General features: G+C 35.0%; 1 protein-coding gene across 1 annotated transcript in view; it reads right to left on the bottom strand.

The window, feature by feature from the left end:
• Positions 1-8,829: 8,829 nt before the first annotated feature.
• The window catches only part of chat.L (choline O-acetyltransferase L homeolog), a 65,086-nt gene continuing 59,426 nt past the window's right edge, over positions 8,830-14,489 (bottom strand). The window contains exons 14-15 of the mRNA XM_018225547.2: positions 10,912-11,049; positions 8,830-10,204 (exon numbers count right to left, since the gene is read on the bottom strand). Coding sequence (XP_018081036.1) covers positions 9,947-10,204; positions 10,912-11,049 — 396 coding nt within the window. The 3' untranslated portion in view covers positions 8,830-9,946. The remainder of the gene's footprint in view (positions 10,205-10,911; positions 11,050-14,489) is intronic.

Genomic DNA, 14,489 nt, shown 5'->3' with positions numbered 1-14,489 from the left:
AACGTGTTTTACTTGGCGCTGGAAATTGCCCAAAGAGTAATGTATGGCAGTGTTTCCTGCAGAGATTTATCAATTTGTTTTTTTTTCTCACAGAATGGTGCTCTCGGAAAATGGAATGTTATTGGCTTACTATTGGCTTATCTTTTTATGTTTTCACGTTTCTGTTTACTCATACTCAAGATTTGTCAGTAGAAAAAATGCTAGACAAAATGATTTGAGATTTTCACAAGCTAATATGGTAAGAGGTAAAAAAAAAATCAATAAACTTTAGAATTATCTACTGTGTTAAACAGGTGGCTCTCAATTGAGATACATGCTTATATAAACTCCAGTGGTTTGAATCTTGACAGTTTTCTGTTTTTGAAGAAAACACAACTCTAAAAGCACATATTAAAAAAAAAAAAAAATCTATCTTTGTGCAAATACCATTTGTTATTTAGTCGAGTGTCTTAGCCTTTAAAATATCAGCCCCTTAATCAATATAAGAATTTTACACCACTGGAAGTTCAAAGTAACATCTGCTATTTGTATATTTCTTACAATTATTGTTTATATTTGTCACTGTTTGACAGTTGAGAGTGAAAAATATGAGCCATTAAATACCCCGCTTCTGAATATACAAATCCAGTTGTAAAACTTAAGGATGTTATTAGTCACTAAGGAGGTCCCTTCTGTCTCTAGAGCTGGCTAGCGGCTGTTTTGGTTGTGAGGGTTGTATTTCTGTAAACCTACCTACCTACCTTACGAGTTCTACAAACATAATGCCCCAGTAAAATGAGTGCATTGAAAAACAAATTGTACCCAGTAAGCAAACATTCATGCATTGTTTTTTTAAGATGCAGTTCCACAATACTGTATACTGGGGAACAAAAACATTACCACCAATGAAGTGTGCAACCTACTTATTACCATAGGTGTACTTACCAAAAAGGTATAAGGGGCCCAGACCTAAGGCAGCAGTTTTAACATTGGGAATATTGGGGAAATTCTACATTTGACAAAAAGCTAAGAGTAATGGCACAAGGGTATTTTAAGCTCCACAGTTTCATTTTTATAAACAGAATTGTTCTTTAAAAACATAATGTAGTCCAGATATGCTGTCTGGGTCTGTTAGAACACCCAATGTAGTACATTGTGGTGCTTACACATAACACAATAATTATACTGAGAGAAAAGAGAACATGTTTAACTACTTGGACTCCCTGATAAATATGTAACTATGTAATACAACATTTAATACAGTAGTTATAGCAGGTGTATAGTATCCCTAAGGAAAATAGTAATCATTAGTACGAAAACATAATAGTTTGGAGTTATAACGTCCAGGCTTATGAAAAGCATTGGCAATCAAATGTCTAAATTTTATCTTTGTAATATATACCTGGTTAGATGACATAAAACATTGTTCCCCAAATCTAAAAAGTCTTGTTTTTATAGAGATGTGTTGGGACAGCATGCAATGGAGAGGAATCTACTGTAACAAATTTATTGTAACACCCACCACCATAAATGATATTCTGCTTCAAAATGAATTTTGGTAACAAATATCATGTTTTGCTGTTTCTTTTTCAGAAGATGTAGCTATTTATAAAAAAATTCTATCGGGTGGCTAAAACAATGAAAATACCACATGGTCAGCAAAGGGACGGTATACCCCCTTTTTCAATTTTAGTTGCTTGTGCTTGTTGTCTATTGTTTTAATTAGGAAACAATTCTATTTGTTATTGTTCAACTGAACAGAGCAAAATTTTACATTGACTTTAATGTTACATTCTACTTTTGGTTCATATAAGAACAATCAAAACAAATAATTAGTCTATTGAGAAGTCCTCTGTATAAACAAACCCCACCTATCCCCTAGCTAATCTTGATCTCTCAGCCGCATTTGACACTGTAGATCACCCTCTCCTCCTCCAGTCCCTCCAGTCGCTTGGCCTTCGTGACACAGCCCTCTCCTGGTTCTCTTCTTACATCACCAATCGTTCCTTCAGTGTCTCCTACAATGGAGTATCATCTTCTCCCCTACCTCTTTCTGTTGGAGTTCCTCAAGGCTCTGTCCTGGGACCATTACTATTCTCCCTCTATACTTCCTCCCTTGGCAAATTATTAAATTTGTATGGTTTCCACTACCACCTCTATGCTGACGATACTCAGATCTATCTCTCATCTCCAGATCTCAACCCAGAACTCCTAACTCGCGTCTCCTCCTGCCTGTCCGCTATCTCTACCTGGATGTCGCAACGCTACCTTAAATTAAACCTCTCTAAAACTGAAATGGTTCTCTTTGCTCCAACTAACACCAGTAGCATCCCCGAAGTATCCATCATAGTCAACAATTCCACTATCACCCCCCTCTCCCCAGGCCCGGTGCCTTGGGGTTATCCTAGATTCTGCCCTGTCATTCACTCCTCATATCCAGTCACTTATTAAATCATGTCACTTCCACCTAAGGAACATATCCAAAATACGATCATTTATCACCCAAGACGCTGCCAAAATTCTTATTCACTCTCTCATCATATCGCGTCTAGACTACTGTAACTCTCTTTTAATTGGCCTCCTCCTCCAGAGACTGTCACCTCTCCAGTCCATAATGAACACTGCTGCGAGGCTCATACACCTCAGCAACTGCTCCTCCTCTGCCTCTCCATTCTGTCAATCCCTGCACTGGCTTCCGTTACCTTTCAGATTCAAATTAATGACACTGACTTTCAAAGCACTTCATAACTCTGCCCCACCCTACATGTCTGAACTCATCTCTATATACTCACCCACTCGCTTACTACGCTCCTCTACTGACCTGCTACTCAACTCTTCTCTCATTACCTCCTCACATGCTCGCATTCAAGACTTTGCAAGGGCTGCACCCCTCCTCTGGAACGCTCTCTCACGGTCTGTCCGACTTTCTCCCAACCTTTCTGCTTTAAAAAAATCTCTGAAAACGCACTTCTTTCGAGAAGCCTACCCTCACTCTGCTTAACTACCAAACGCAACACCACATACAATACCACATTTCTCACCCACTTAATTCGATCTTGCCCACTCCCACACCTTTAGACTGTATGCCTATACATAGGGCCTTCCTCACCTGTTTGTACCTGTATTGATTGTGATGTTTGTTACTCCATATATTCTATATATGTAATTCATGTGATGTAGTTGTATAATCACATTTACTTTACAGTGCTACGCAATATGTTGGCGCTATATAAATACATGTTAATAATAATAATAATAATAATAATAATAATAAATGTTAGTAATCTTAGGCTGTGATATAAGGACTAGTTCATTATACAGAGGAGTTCTCAGTGAACTGCTGACTTCAAAGTAACATTGTAGATGAGGTTGATAAAAGACACACATCTATCAAGTTCAACCTTTTTGCCTTTGTGAAACCTGCTTAAAGGAAATGTTTAGTCAAATGTTAGGCATCCCCAGTGATTATATTCCCTTACCTCTCAGCAAGCACCATTGAGTCATCCTCCTAGAGACAACGGAGTTCCAAAAAAGGCAAAAAAGATATGAATTTTGGGGGTATTGGCCACAAAATTATTTAATGTGCCAAGTGCATCAGAATTGAGGAAAATGGAATCTTACTGAATGTACAAATACTTAAAGTATACCATCACAAAATGATGATAATTTTTATAATATTGTTTTTAATAAAGTTCTAAACTGGTTTTTAGTGTTTTCTGGCACATTTAAGGTTAAAAAAGGTAAGGTAACATGGTAGTAATATTTTGAAAGGACGGTAGATTAAATTGGAACAAATTGCTGTCAAAGAGAAAGGATATCTAGTGTGGTGAACTAATTTGCTGTCATGCCATGGGTCTTTCTGTTCCTTGGCAGGTGCCCACAGGCAATTTTTGACACTAAATCACCTTCACAATTTCTTCACAATCTCCTATGCACAGATTTGCATCCTTCTAAAGCTTGTTTCTGCTTGCATGGGTATTAGATTCATCTTCAAGATTTGGGTTTGTGCCTTTCTGTCTGCCTTGATCTTGTACTACAATGCTTGGACCTTTAATCTGGAGCTTGGAATACTATAACTGTTGTCTTCCTTGATCCTTTTCCTGACTGACTAGATTCTGAACCCTCTACTATCCAATACCTCACTCCTCTGGTGTCCTAAGTGACACCGGATCTTTGTTGGTGTTGCTGCAGACCTCACTCCATTCATTTCTATAGGATTTTTAAAGGCGTTAAAGGCGTATTTTTCAAAGGGTGGTAGTGAAAGTTCACCATTTAATAAATACATCTTTTAAAATCCCATAGAAATGAATGGAGAGAGGTGGTATTTCACTCTGCGGACTGTGGAAATCTCTAACTTCACTCTTGATAAATATACCCCTTAGTCTGATGCATTATGCTAATATAAAATACAACATTTCTAGCATATTAATTTCTTTAAGGTTAATTTGACAATTCTCTTATCGAAAGGGCTTCATTTAGGATTAGAGAGTTCGGGAACAGCTGAAAATGAGGGCCTTGTGTTTTTCTTGTTATGGTGTTACTGAACACATTCATGTCACTCAAAGCATTTGTCAGTTCAACCCAGTTCAGAGCAGGTCACAGGTTACCTGGCTTTGTTTCAGCAGAATCCATATACCATAAAAGACACAAGGATTTCTACATGAAGCATACTGGTCATAAATGGGCCACATAGAATTCTCAAAGCATAGTATGAAGCTGAGATAAACCTTTATTTTCCAGGTAACCTTTCAAACATTACAATATATAGATAAACGTACAGTTTTTTTTGTACCATATCATAGAAATGGCAATGTACAGTATACGACAAATACATAAGACATGAAATGGTCATTTCATAAAAATAAAAACTATTAAAATGGTGTACATATCATTCAAACTCTGGTAAGCCATCACTTCTGTTCTTGCCATTTCTTTCAATATTTGTATGTATTGAAATGGTGGAGATCAAGCTGTAAATACCAGGACAGTGTAATAAAAAAAACATGCTTTAACAAGTGAAACACGTAACTGCTTGAGTTCTACTCAGCACTAGCCTAGTTTATTGAATAGCAGTATAACTATCTGATACATTTCTGAAAGCTTGTATTAACATGGCGCTCAGCTCATGCAACAAAACTGCCTGGTACTCCCTGGTATGAGCTAGGCAATCTCATATATCCAGTCTTTCTATAACTACAGAACATTTGAGGATTTTGTAAACAGTATATAAAAAATCCTTGTTAAATACCTGCTAAAAGTAGCTATTTAATAAGGATTTTTTAAAATATATAAAATCCTGAAGTGCCCTGGAATTTTTTCAACATTTCTGATAGCACCTAAAGACTAAAAAAGTCTTTAAAAACTCAGAATACAGAATCTGGTGTCAACAAGTGCATTAGTTATGGACATACCATTTTCCTCCTCCTACAGAGGTACAGTATGTTGCAACATCAAAATTTTGCTTTCACTGTCCTTTATTCCCATTTTAAACATTCTGCTCGAGGGGCAAATATGACAGTAAGAGGGTTATTTATCAAAGTCCGAATTTATCTCAATATTTTCTGCTACTAATTTGGATCAAATCTGCTCGGGTTTTTTGCTGTTATTTATTATTACATTTTCCCGAAAATATGCTTTGCGGCAAAAAAAATCCAATTTTCAGAATTTCCAGGTGAAAACTCCAGCGCACATCAAAAAATCATTCGAACTTCTCCCATTGACTTATATGCAATCTGGTGGACAGGTCTGAGATGCTGGATTTTCAGATTCTGACTTTTCCATCTTCTAGGTTTAATAAATTCCAAAAAATTCGTGATTTTTTAAAGTCCGATTTTAAAAATAAAAAAAAACAATTTTTTTTTGTGATTATTGCTTTCGGAGTTTAGTAAATAACCCCCTAAATGACTTGGTAGCTTATTGGCACAAAACACTTGCACAATGGCATGACTCCATAAATAGTGCTTATTTACTTTACAGTGCATAATACAGCAATCACATTTTCTTTAGAATAAAATACATCTTCATAATATATAGTAAAATAGGCTCTATGGTCTCTGCATAGAGAAAATAAATAATAACCTTTAAATATATTAAATTATTTTTCATACTGTACATATCAATATATTTAAATATCTACACATTTATATTATTTCTAATGCATAGAACTCTCAACAAACACAACTTTTTTTGGCACTAAAGACTGTATTTTTATGTTAAAAAAGCACATTTATATATTTATATAAGTACTGCATTCTGAGCAAGGATACCAAATCTGTGAGATAATTTGAACAGATGATGCTAAGAGATGTTACATGGAAACAAAATATAAAACAGATAATTAAATGAATTGTAAAATGTTGCCTATTTTAACAAAATATAATTCAAAGCAACAAACAAATGTTCAGTGTTACCAGTGTTGATAAAGTTATTTGTAAATGTAATTAGTATTACAAGCAGTATTTGTCTGTCCTTTTCTTTCTTCTGCACTGCAGGTTCTACAAATATATGTAAATGTAATGGTAATGTAAATGTATGCAAAATATGTCCCTTGCTGGTTCTGGCTATTGAAACAATGTAACAGAAGCCAGTTGATTAAAGTAATACTGACACTACAAAAACTACTTTTTAAAATATGAATGTACATTCAAAGTTACCCATAGGTCATGTAGATCATTTTTTGCTGAGAGGTTTGTTTTTGTAAGTAATTGTTAGTGGACGTTTTTAAACCTGTCTGTTTTGCCAACCTGACTGTCCCATCACAGCCTGTCAGTTAGAGATTCTAATGATAACGGACTCCTGCTGCACAAATATGGCAGCCCCCTCATACAGGAACATGGGGCATCAGACAGGTAATGTAAAAGCATTTTGCAAATATTTTTTGGCAAAGTTATAAGTTGTTTTCAAAGGCAATATTGTGATAGATGTAAAAAAGAGTTTAATTTCTGGTGTCAGTATCTCTTTAACAGATCTGTGAAGAAGCATGCAGGACATTGTGGAAATTGGATTCTTCGCTTGAGGAGAGCTTGCACCCTGGCCAGCCTATTTTTATTAACAAGTATTTATAAAGCGCCAACATATTCTGGAGCTCTGTAAAACAAATGGGTTTATACATTGAACATACAGAATTACATACAAAGCATCCAATAAACAAAACAAGAGCTCTACTTAAGCCTGCAATCTGAATGGCATGCAATTGTAAATGGTTCCTATGGTCCTGGCTTGAGCCATTGTAGAACATTTACTTCTTTGTTATTAAATGCATTAGAGTGGTTCAATAACAAAAAAGTAAATATCCTACACTGACCCAGTAAAATGTAGAACATTTACTTCTTTGTTATTAAATGCATTAGAGTGGTTCAATAACAAAAAAGTAAATATCCTACACTGACCCAGTAAAATGGCCTCATTTATTATTGCTTAAGCCTGCTACCATCTAAAATGGCTAATATATCTAATAGCTTCAGGAAAATTTTGGCAATAGGAGTTTGGGTTTATCTTTCATAGATTTAATTATTACGCAGCAATAGGTCTGTCAAGGTTTATTAACAGAATCAGAAACAAATTAAACAGGTACCTGTAAAACGCAGCTGCCATGTTGGCTAGTTTATTTTTTTCTTTTAATTTAGGTATCAATATAAGATGTAGAGAATTTCTATGTCTGACATAAATTGAAATTTTGATGGATTATAATACAAAGTAAATGCAATAGCTGCAGATCATCTTGTTTGGATGCTTGGCATTTTGCACTAATGCTTATTTAAAGATATGTTGCTAATAGAATTTAAAATCAGTTAAATGTATAATGTGATTTTCAAGGCAAATTTTACATTGTTTAAGACATAGAAAATTCATTTACAAGACATGTGTGGGCTTCTGTAGTAATATGGAAGTCAGAGCCTATTTGCCTTTACACAAGACATTTGCTCATAGAATTTGCTCTAATTTGATTTTAGAGAAGAGATGTTTTTAAGGTATTGCTCATTATAAAATAATTGCTGCATGGTTCACTTCATTTAGAACCTTAAAATGTTAATAAACCACAACATATATTTACATAATTTCGCTTTGGCTCCTTTTTTCAACATATTTTGCTTTGGGCATACATTTAAGCAAAATTAACCCTTTATTTTTTTTAAAAATATATAATATATTCATATACACATTTATATTGCCACAAGGAGTAGGGAAGTTTATTGCTTACAGTCAGGAAAATCACAGCAGGGACGAAGGCTCATATAGGGCACAATTTCAACGTTACTCTAGGTTCTTAATTTATGATGAGATCTTCTTGCAGTCATCAATATTTAGCCGCTGTACTACACTGTCCACTTTACAATCCTAGTATAAATTTAAGGGTAACTCCAGCTTCTAAACCAAACTTTGATAAAGAGGCCCGCATAACACAGAAACCCCTAATATATCCATCACATTTAACTGTTTCTTCAAAAAGTATGAATACATGCCATTTTCTATGCTGAAATCCATCTGTTTTAACAGTTCTTCTCTTTCTGCAGAATTTGAAATCCTGGCAGGAAAGGAACGACTAAACACAGATGAAACATATTGTAACAACTACTCCACAGCTCACAGACAGCATGCAGGAACTACATAACCCACAATGCATTGCACTATGATGTTTCTTTCCTTATTGAAAACATGTGTGCACGGTATTGTGGGGTTTGGAGGATGCAGGCTGAGGACAGCTGACTGTTGATACAAAGTAACAGTAGTCAGCCAGCTCAGCAAAGTAGTCAGAGAGATCAGCAGGAGAGCAGGGGGCTAGGCTTAGGAAACTGTCAGAAACCATTAAAAATCATGAAAAGTCTGCATATTTTTTAAATGATGTATATTGCAAAGTTGCTTGAAATTATGTTTACTTTTCAAAAAGCTCAAGTTATGTTTTTGTGGCGTTCCCCTTTAATTAATTGTTGTTAGTCTCATGAGAGTATTAGCCAAGAGGAATTCTGTGTTACTTTTTTGATCATAAGAAGGTGACTGTAAAATGTATGTATACACATATGGGTAGTAGTATTAATCATTATCTGCTGTACTATATCCTCTAATAAACAGTGTCTGCAGCACCTTTGGTTTCGAGCACGGCCATTCATTTTCTATCCATATTACCCAGTATATTTAGTATACACTGCATATAAGAAATTAATGGTAATGATTTTTTAGCATTCATTTCTTAGTAATACTGAATTAAAGAACTAGTTGTATTAAAAATGCTAAATATTAATTAAATGCTATTACTATACTATTTATTTTTTCCTGTATACATAAACATCTTTTATTGGCACTTTTTTGTGATCGCACACAGGGTGTTATGTAGCCTACCTGAAAAGTGATTTTGTTTTGGTAACAAAACACTTTTTGTGTCTTTAGCCTTAGATGTAGGACTTTGTTATTACTGCATTGTGTAAATACATTTTTTGTTATTAAAGACCACAACAAAATATAGTTGCTTATTTATTTTAACGCGACTTTGCTTTAGTTTTCTACATAAATTATGTTAGCCCTAGAAAAGTACATTATGCTTGCCTTAGAATAGTAAAGGAATTTTTCCTCTTGTAGATCATGTACTGTATAATTAAATTATTTTTATTTCTAAAATCAACCCTATGACCACTTTCCTCTTCTGGTCACAGGTGCAGATCACATACTTCTGCTATGATAGTCTAATTATCTGTAGTCATATATTAAATTACAGGAGAATCCAATGCCACACAAACATGAATATGAATTTTTTCTTAAATAATCTGATTTTTTAAATTAAAAATTTGGTATATGCTTTATATAAAATAAACAAATTGTCCTGGTGGTTGTTAATTACTGATTGGTTTGTTTTCCTAAAATCTGGCATCTGCACATTAGTCTGAATATATGTAAAAATAACTGTCACAAAAAAATAATTAAAGAAAATACTTTGACTCTATTGCCTATATTTTTGCATAGCAAAACAAAACAGCTAAGGCTTGTGCCCATTTTGTGCCTTTTTCTCCTTAACTGGTGTTTGGATCTCATGGTTAACCTTGAAGCATAAGTCTCCTATGGCAAGGAGACTTTCTTCTACAGCTGTGGCAAATTTTGTTGAGGATGTATCTTTGCAGTCATTAAAGCTTGAGACACAGAAGAGGATGTGTTCCGGCTGTGGATTATAACAACATCCATACCCATTTGGGACAACAGGACCATAGCAGCAGAACATTTCCATTGTTGTTGGAACCTGAAAAAAGGGCAACCATTCAGTTACATTCTAAAAAGCATAAAGGAAGAACATGTCCCATAGACTCCATTTTTGCCAAATAATTCAAACTTTTTAAAAATATTTTGTTTCCCTGTAATAATAAAACAGTACTGTACCTTTTACTTGGTTCTAACGAAGATATATTTAATCCTTATTGGACGCAAACCAATTCCATTGGGTTTATTTAATGTTTTCATGATTTATTTTAGTAGACAAGTAGACAAAGTATGGAGATCTGAATTACAGAAAGACCCCTTATCTGGAAAACCTCTGGTCCCAAGCATTGTAGATAACAGGCCCCATACCTGTACTAATTTTGGAGGTTGCAGTTCTAAGTACACGGTTTGATGAGCCTTGACTTGTACTTCAAGCAGTTAATGTATTGGACTGGTATTATTTTTGTGACATTATAATGTATAGATAAGGGGTACCTGTTAAATATTTAGATAATATTCCATATACAGTATTCTCTGTCTGGTTTTGTCACATTTTAAATATCTAGTACATACTGTAACTTTGCCAAATTTGAACACACATTTTTTAAAAAACAGTCACATAAAGTTTATGATGTAGAGAATATATCTTTTGGATTGATATACAAACGGTATATATGCATTAATAAACAAACAAATAATTAGTGACTAATTTTTCTTTCCAATTGAAATAAATGTTAAATGAACACTTACTTGACTGGTAGAGAGGACGAATCGATTGCTAGTTAAGTACATCTCATCTCTAAAGAGCTCAGGCAGTTCCTTGAAATGCTCTTGTGCTAACTCCCTTAGTGCGAGTAAATGGTTGTCTATTGCCATTCCAGTAATGGCCTGAAGAAAATGTAATAGAAAATATGAACTACCATAACTAGATTACATTTCGCCTTCAGATTTCACCTTCAAGCTGAAGGAGAGACACTTTGTGGAAGATGACCTTAGAGGAGAATTTTATTTTGTGAAAAAGTGTATCCATCGGCTAATTTTTTTTTTTATTTTACAGCTCTAAACTTCCCCTTTTGTATCTTTCATTGCCAGGAGATTTATTTAGTACAAATAGCCGTCTAGATCTTTTTAAAAGTATGTTAGATGTACCATAATTTACTGTTTTATTATTAAGTTGCCTTGGAGAAGGTAGTGCAGCTACATTTTTGTTTCAATGATGCAATGCCTAAAATTACAAAACATAATTTCAACAGTGGATGCCTATAATTATTTGCCTGTATGAACTACAAGGGCCACCAGGTATATTTTTGTTTTTCTTTCCTACACATTATAATTTCTTATTTGATAGGGTAAATATACTAAAGTACAGTATAATGTTCCATGTAGGATGTGCTAACATTGGAGCAGTCTGTCATTGGCATACATTTTACATCATTTTTAAGAGGGAGAGTACTAAAATTCTCCTAACATAGAATTTTTTATATTTTATATGCGTATTGATCTGCTTATATGGTAACAGGCATGATTCCTAATAGACATGGGCTTGTTATGAGGATTGTCTTGTGGTGACTTGTAATTTTCAGTTCAAGCTGAAATTTGTTCAGTGTTCCTTTTAAGGTGAGCAACCTAATATTGAAAGATTTAAAGAATTGCAAATATTTACCCACTGCAGTTCTGCATAGTGATAAAACTTAAAATAATATCAAGCAGAATAAACAAAATCTGTTAACTCATTTATTGTTGGTTCCTCCTTAGGGGAAACATGAGCTACAATGAGTATTAATTGCTGAAAAGATAAACATTTTGAACGATTTTTGCTACTTCCCATTGATTCACTGCTGTGTTTCTTGTCATATTTTACAGTATGGTTATTTTATCTAAAAGGAGTTTACCCTGAGAAAAAACAGGCAAGACAAGGCAAAAAAAAAAAAAAAAGGGTCAGGCAAAAAGCTTGCATGATGGTAGCTGCACTCATTGATTTCTATCCAAACTCATCAAGGGAAATTGAATAACAGATGAAATGAAATGTCGTCCTGCCATGTAACATTTACAGTTTTCATAACACTGACATTTTGCAACATTTATCAATGTCATGTCTTATGGGGAAACTGAGACTAGCTAATGTAATAAACTACGAGCCAGCACATTCAATGAAAATGATTAGAATAAAATCTCAGGAGCTCAGGATTTCTTCCAAGAAAACTCACTCATAAATCCTTACAAATACCACAGCACAAGAGAATTAGGTAGAATATCCAAACATACATCCATTTATGGTACTGTAAACCACTGTTTTCTATTGGACAATGTAGCAGTATTCATTTTCATATACTATGTGAGATATACAATTAGGCCCATAAATCTCTGGACAGAGACAACTTTTTTTCTAATTTTGGTTCTGTACAATAACACAATGACTTTTAAATGAAACAACTCTGATGTAGTTGAACTGCAGACTTTCAGATTTAATTCAGTGGGTTGAACAAAAACATTGCATAATAATGTGAGGAACTAAAGCTTTTTTTAACACAATCACTCAGGGGCTCAAAAGTAATTAGGTAAATTAAAAAACGGAAAGTAAAATGTTCATTTCTAATACTTGTTGTAAACCATTTGCTGCCAATGACAGCCTGAAGTCTTAAACACATGGACATCACCAGAGTCTGGGTTCCCTCCTTTTTAATGCTCTGCCAGGCCTTTACTGCAGCGGCTTTCAGTTGCTGTTGGTTTGTGGGCCTTGCTGTCCTGAAGTTTAGTCTTCAACAAGTGAAATGCATGCTCAATTGGGTTCAGATCAGGTGACTACTTGGGCATTCAAGAATATTCCACTTCTTTGCTTTAATAAACTCCTGGGTTGCTTTGGCTGTATGTTTTGTGTCATTGTCCATCGGTATTATAAAATGCCTCCCTATCAATTTGACTGCATTTAGCTGGATTTGAGCAGACCGTATGTCTCTGAACACCTCAGAATTAATTTGGCTGCTTCTGTCCTGTGTCACATCATGGATAAACACTAGTGTCCCAGTGCCACTGACAGTCATGCATGCCCAAGCCATCACACTCCCTCCGCCATGTTTTACAGATGATGTGGTATGCTTTGGATCATGAGCTGTTCGCCTTCTCCATACTTTTTTCTTGCCATCATTCCGGTGAAGGTTAATCTTGGTTTCATCTGTCCAAAGAATGTTTTTCCAGAACTATGGCTTTTTTAGGTTTTTTTTTTTTAGCAAAGTCCAATCTAGCCTTTCTATTCTTGATGCTTATGAGTGGCTTGCACCTTGCAGTGCACCCTCTGTATTTACTTTCATGCAGTCTTCTCTTTATGGTAGACTTGGATGCCTACTTCCTGGAGAGTGTTATTCACTTGTTTGGCTGTTGTGAAGGGGTTTCTCTTCACCATGGAAATGATTCTGCGATCATCCAGCACTGTTGTCTTCCATGGATGAGTTCACCACTGCTTTCTTTCTTTCTCAGGATGTACCAAACTGTAGATTTTTCACTTCTAATATTGTAGCAATTTCTCAGATGGGTTTTTTCTGTTTTTGCAGCTTAAGGATGTCTTGTTTCACCTGCATGCAAAGCTCCTTTGACCGCATGTTGTCTGTTCACAGCAAAATCTTCCACATACAAGCACCCCCCTCAAACCAACTCCAGGGCTTTTATATGTTTCATTGATAATATTGATAATTGATAATAAAATAAGGAATTACCCACACCTGCCCATGAAATAGCCTTTGAGTCATTTGTCTAATTACTTTTGAGCCTCTGAAATTAAGTGATTGTGTTAAATAAAATCTTTAGTTCCCCATATTTTTATGCAATCTTTTTGTTCAACCCACTGAATTAAATCTGAAAGTCTGCAGTTCAACTGCATCTAAGTTGTCTCATTTAAAATCCATTGTGGTAATGTACAGAACCAAATTAGAAAAAAGTTGTGGGCCTAACTGTATATATGGTAAAGACATTTCGGTGTAAATTTTAATGCTAACATCAGATTTATATTTCACATACCCTCCTACCCTCTCTCCCCAACTACTGCACATCATACCCTAAAAAGGCCCTTCTTCCTGTGGATTTGTGCAGCTAGCAGCTGTGATTTTGGCCCTCTTCACACCCACTAAAAGCTTCTACTACTGGGATAGTTGAGGTGAAGATGTGCACTGAAAGCCAATCTGGTCCAGGGCTGGGTTTAAGTGCATATGCATTTGGTTGGCAATCACTGTATTGCAATCACTGAATGAATTAGAATTAATGGTGGTTGCCATACCAGCTGTGCAACTCAACTGATATATGGTTCCTTGTATTCTCTACCTGTACATGCTTTGTAG

Source organism: Xenopus laevis, chromosome 7L, assembly GCF_017654675.1.
Source record: "Xenopus laevis strain J_2021 chromosome 7L, Xenopus_laevis_v10.1, whole genome shotgun sequence".
Classification (NCBI taxonomy): domain Eukaryota; kingdom Metazoa; phylum Chordata; class Amphibia; order Anura; family Pipidae; genus Xenopus; species Xenopus laevis.
The sequence above is the reverse complement of the archived record's forward strand: the minus strand, read 5'-3'. Positions and strand labels throughout refer to the sequence as shown.